Source organism: Plasmopara halstedii (assembly GCF_900000015.1).
Source record: "Plasmopara halstedii genome assembly, contig: Scaffold_1211, whole genome shotgun sequence".
NCBI lineage: Eukaryota > Oomycota > Peronosporomycetes > Peronosporales > Peronosporaceae > Plasmopara > Plasmopara halstedii.
Genome location: NW_020188126.1, coordinates 1,032,929 through 1,035,428, shown reverse-complemented (window position 1 = coordinate 1,035,428; position 2,500 = coordinate 1,032,929). Strand labels below are relative to the sequence as shown.

At 40.6% G+C, this 2,500-nt stretch overlaps 1 protein-coding gene across 1 annotated transcript; it reads right to left on the bottom strand.

Annotated features, from left to right (window-relative positions):
- Nucleotides 1-224: 224 nt before the first annotated feature.
- PHALS_00870 (uncharacterized protein) lies at nt 225-569 on the bottom strand (the record flags this gene model as incomplete). The annotated part of the gene is made up of 1 exon (XM_024730621.1): nt 225-569. One exon carries the CDS (start codon nt 567-569, stop codon nt 225-227), a length of 345 nt encoding a protein of 114 aa, XP_024580880.1.
- Nucleotides 570-2,500: the final 1,931 nt, after the last annotated feature.

Sequence of the window (2,500 nt, the reverse complement as noted above, 5' to 3'; positions counted from 1 at the left end):
ATACTCTTGGAAGTCAAGCTTCCTCTGTGCAAGGTGCCGTGTGACCCGTCACAGTAAATGAGTAATCGCGAGAATCTCCTTGAATAGCTTTTTGTCGTCAATACTGAGCTTGTCATACTCTGTCTGATTGATATGTTGCTTAAAAGCAAGTGTTCGAATCATTGACTGTAGCGGATCACAGATTACGCGCTTTGGACCATATTTACGACGATTGAGTCGGACAATCACAACGGTTTTGACATCAAGATCAAAAATTCTGATATACTTACTACCCAGCTGACGATAGATGCTGATGGGGTGGATAAACCTTGGATCTCATTGAGGTTGTATGTTCTCCCGCGACGGACAAATCCTTCAAGCGGAGAGACACCGGCACCTATTAATCCACGAAGCTTCCTCTTAAGCCCGGACCCCACGCCTGTCGTCCATACCTGATCGACCATGTAATCTCCATTTTGGCGAATCGTGCGCTTGTCTTGTCTACCACTGAATTGGTCAACCTCGGTATAGTTTTCAGCATCGGAGTAGCTTTTACCCTTGATTTTATAGACAGCCTTGGTCGCTTTCATGGCAGTGGTTGCCGCCTTCAACGCTGATCTTGCAGATTTTAAATTCCTTTATTACTCGCTTCGCATCATCGTAAACCCCTTTGAGCTTCACCATACTTCAGGAATGCGGCTTCTGATTCATCGTGGAGTTTTTGCAAAGTGTCATCGCGATATTGGAGACCTCCAGAGAATTTAATTCAGGCTGATGTATCTGTCGATTTTGTATTGTCGAGGATCGCTCGATTCAATTTAAAGATTAGCTTCGAGATCTGTTTTCAATGCTGGATCATCATTCTCATAAACGTATCGCTTTAAATCTCCAAACCCGGTCGTCAGGCAATGGAAAGTGTCCATCCATCTAATAATTTTCACAAGATTGTTATTTACCTTGCCATATACCGCTTTGTTCTCGTGCTTCCTAATGTAAAATGGTTTTGCTGCGGTAGGCTCACTAAAGTAGTAATTTTGACTAGCTTTCACACCACTTTTGGTATCTACCGTTGGTTTTAGTCTAAAGGAAATTCGAACCACTTCATATGCTATTTTGCTGTAGTAGTCCACGAGAATCTTCTGCGCATCGTTATCAGCATTAGTTAAAAACTTTTCATATCTTCATCAATTTCATTCTTAAATTCATGGCGAGTCTCACCATCGCGTGGCTCAACGACATTTGCAACTTTGGTGGTGTATTTGGTAGTAAATAGATCGATATCGTCACGATCTTTCACTAAATCGATAAATTCTTGTAAAGTTGATCTGCAATCGAATTTTTTTTAGTAATCGCTGGCTTGACTCTCCCACTGTCAATATTAAATACATTAATTGATAAACCTTCAATCCACACGTATCCAGTTTTGTCCATCTGAGATGTTTTACCCATGCTCTTGAGGATAGGAATGATTTTCCTTTTCAAAACAGCCGACTTAACACTGCCTTATTCTTGAAAATAGACCATAGGAATCAATCAATTCTTACTATCAATCTGATCTAATGAGGTTCAAGTCGGTGTGTCAAACTCAAAACTATCTTCAAGACGTTGCCTTGAGCGGAATGCATAATCTACTCCACTTGGATCGGCGATTTTTCGTATTTGCGTTAGTGAAACGTGATCAAGAGGGTTTTCAAGTCTCACATAACTGCTCTCATTGATTGCTTTATTTTTGCCATCATACCAGATCTCCCTAATCTTCTCCTCTGTAACCACCCCATCAATCGATTGATAAGCTTTACTCTTTCTACCCGTTTCGACTGCAATTAATGACCCCTTTCACAAAGAAAGTATCTATTGTCATCCTTACCAGTTCTACGCTTAATTGGCTTGATTTGAAGCGCTACCCAATCAGGATTGGCGTTAAACAAATCCTTAGCCCATGATCGCGCCTCAACTTTATCTTCGGTATCCAAATTTTTCATGTTTGTTTCAGCATCTGATATTCTTGGAGTATTATCGATAACAACATCAGCTGTTTGCTGTGTGTTATCGAAACCAACATCAGATGTTTGAGGTCTCGCTTGGATATTTCTATCAGTTTGGTAAATACGATCAGTATTTGTTGAGAAAATGGCAAAAACCGAAGTGAATATATTTAGGTCTTTAGTTTGCTAACTCTGTGCACCTAAGCCCGTCTTCTAGATCCTTCTGGAATCTTTTTTATGTAATCTTATTTATCTAGACCGATGAACGACTACCATTATGTTCGTAATCAGCATCCGTAATCATGACAGTAATTGTAAACATGACCGGAATTATTGTGACATCATCCACATGCATTCAGCGGTGTAAACTTCCACTCACCGCTAATGCTGAGTGTGCTTTGTTACTGACTTGGTGTTTATGCCTGTTGCCTCTCGCAGAAACTTGAGCATCTTGGTCCTAAGTGCCTTGGTGAGCATATCTGCAAGCTGACGCTTTGTATCGATGTAGACAATCTTGAGTAATCCATGCTGAACAT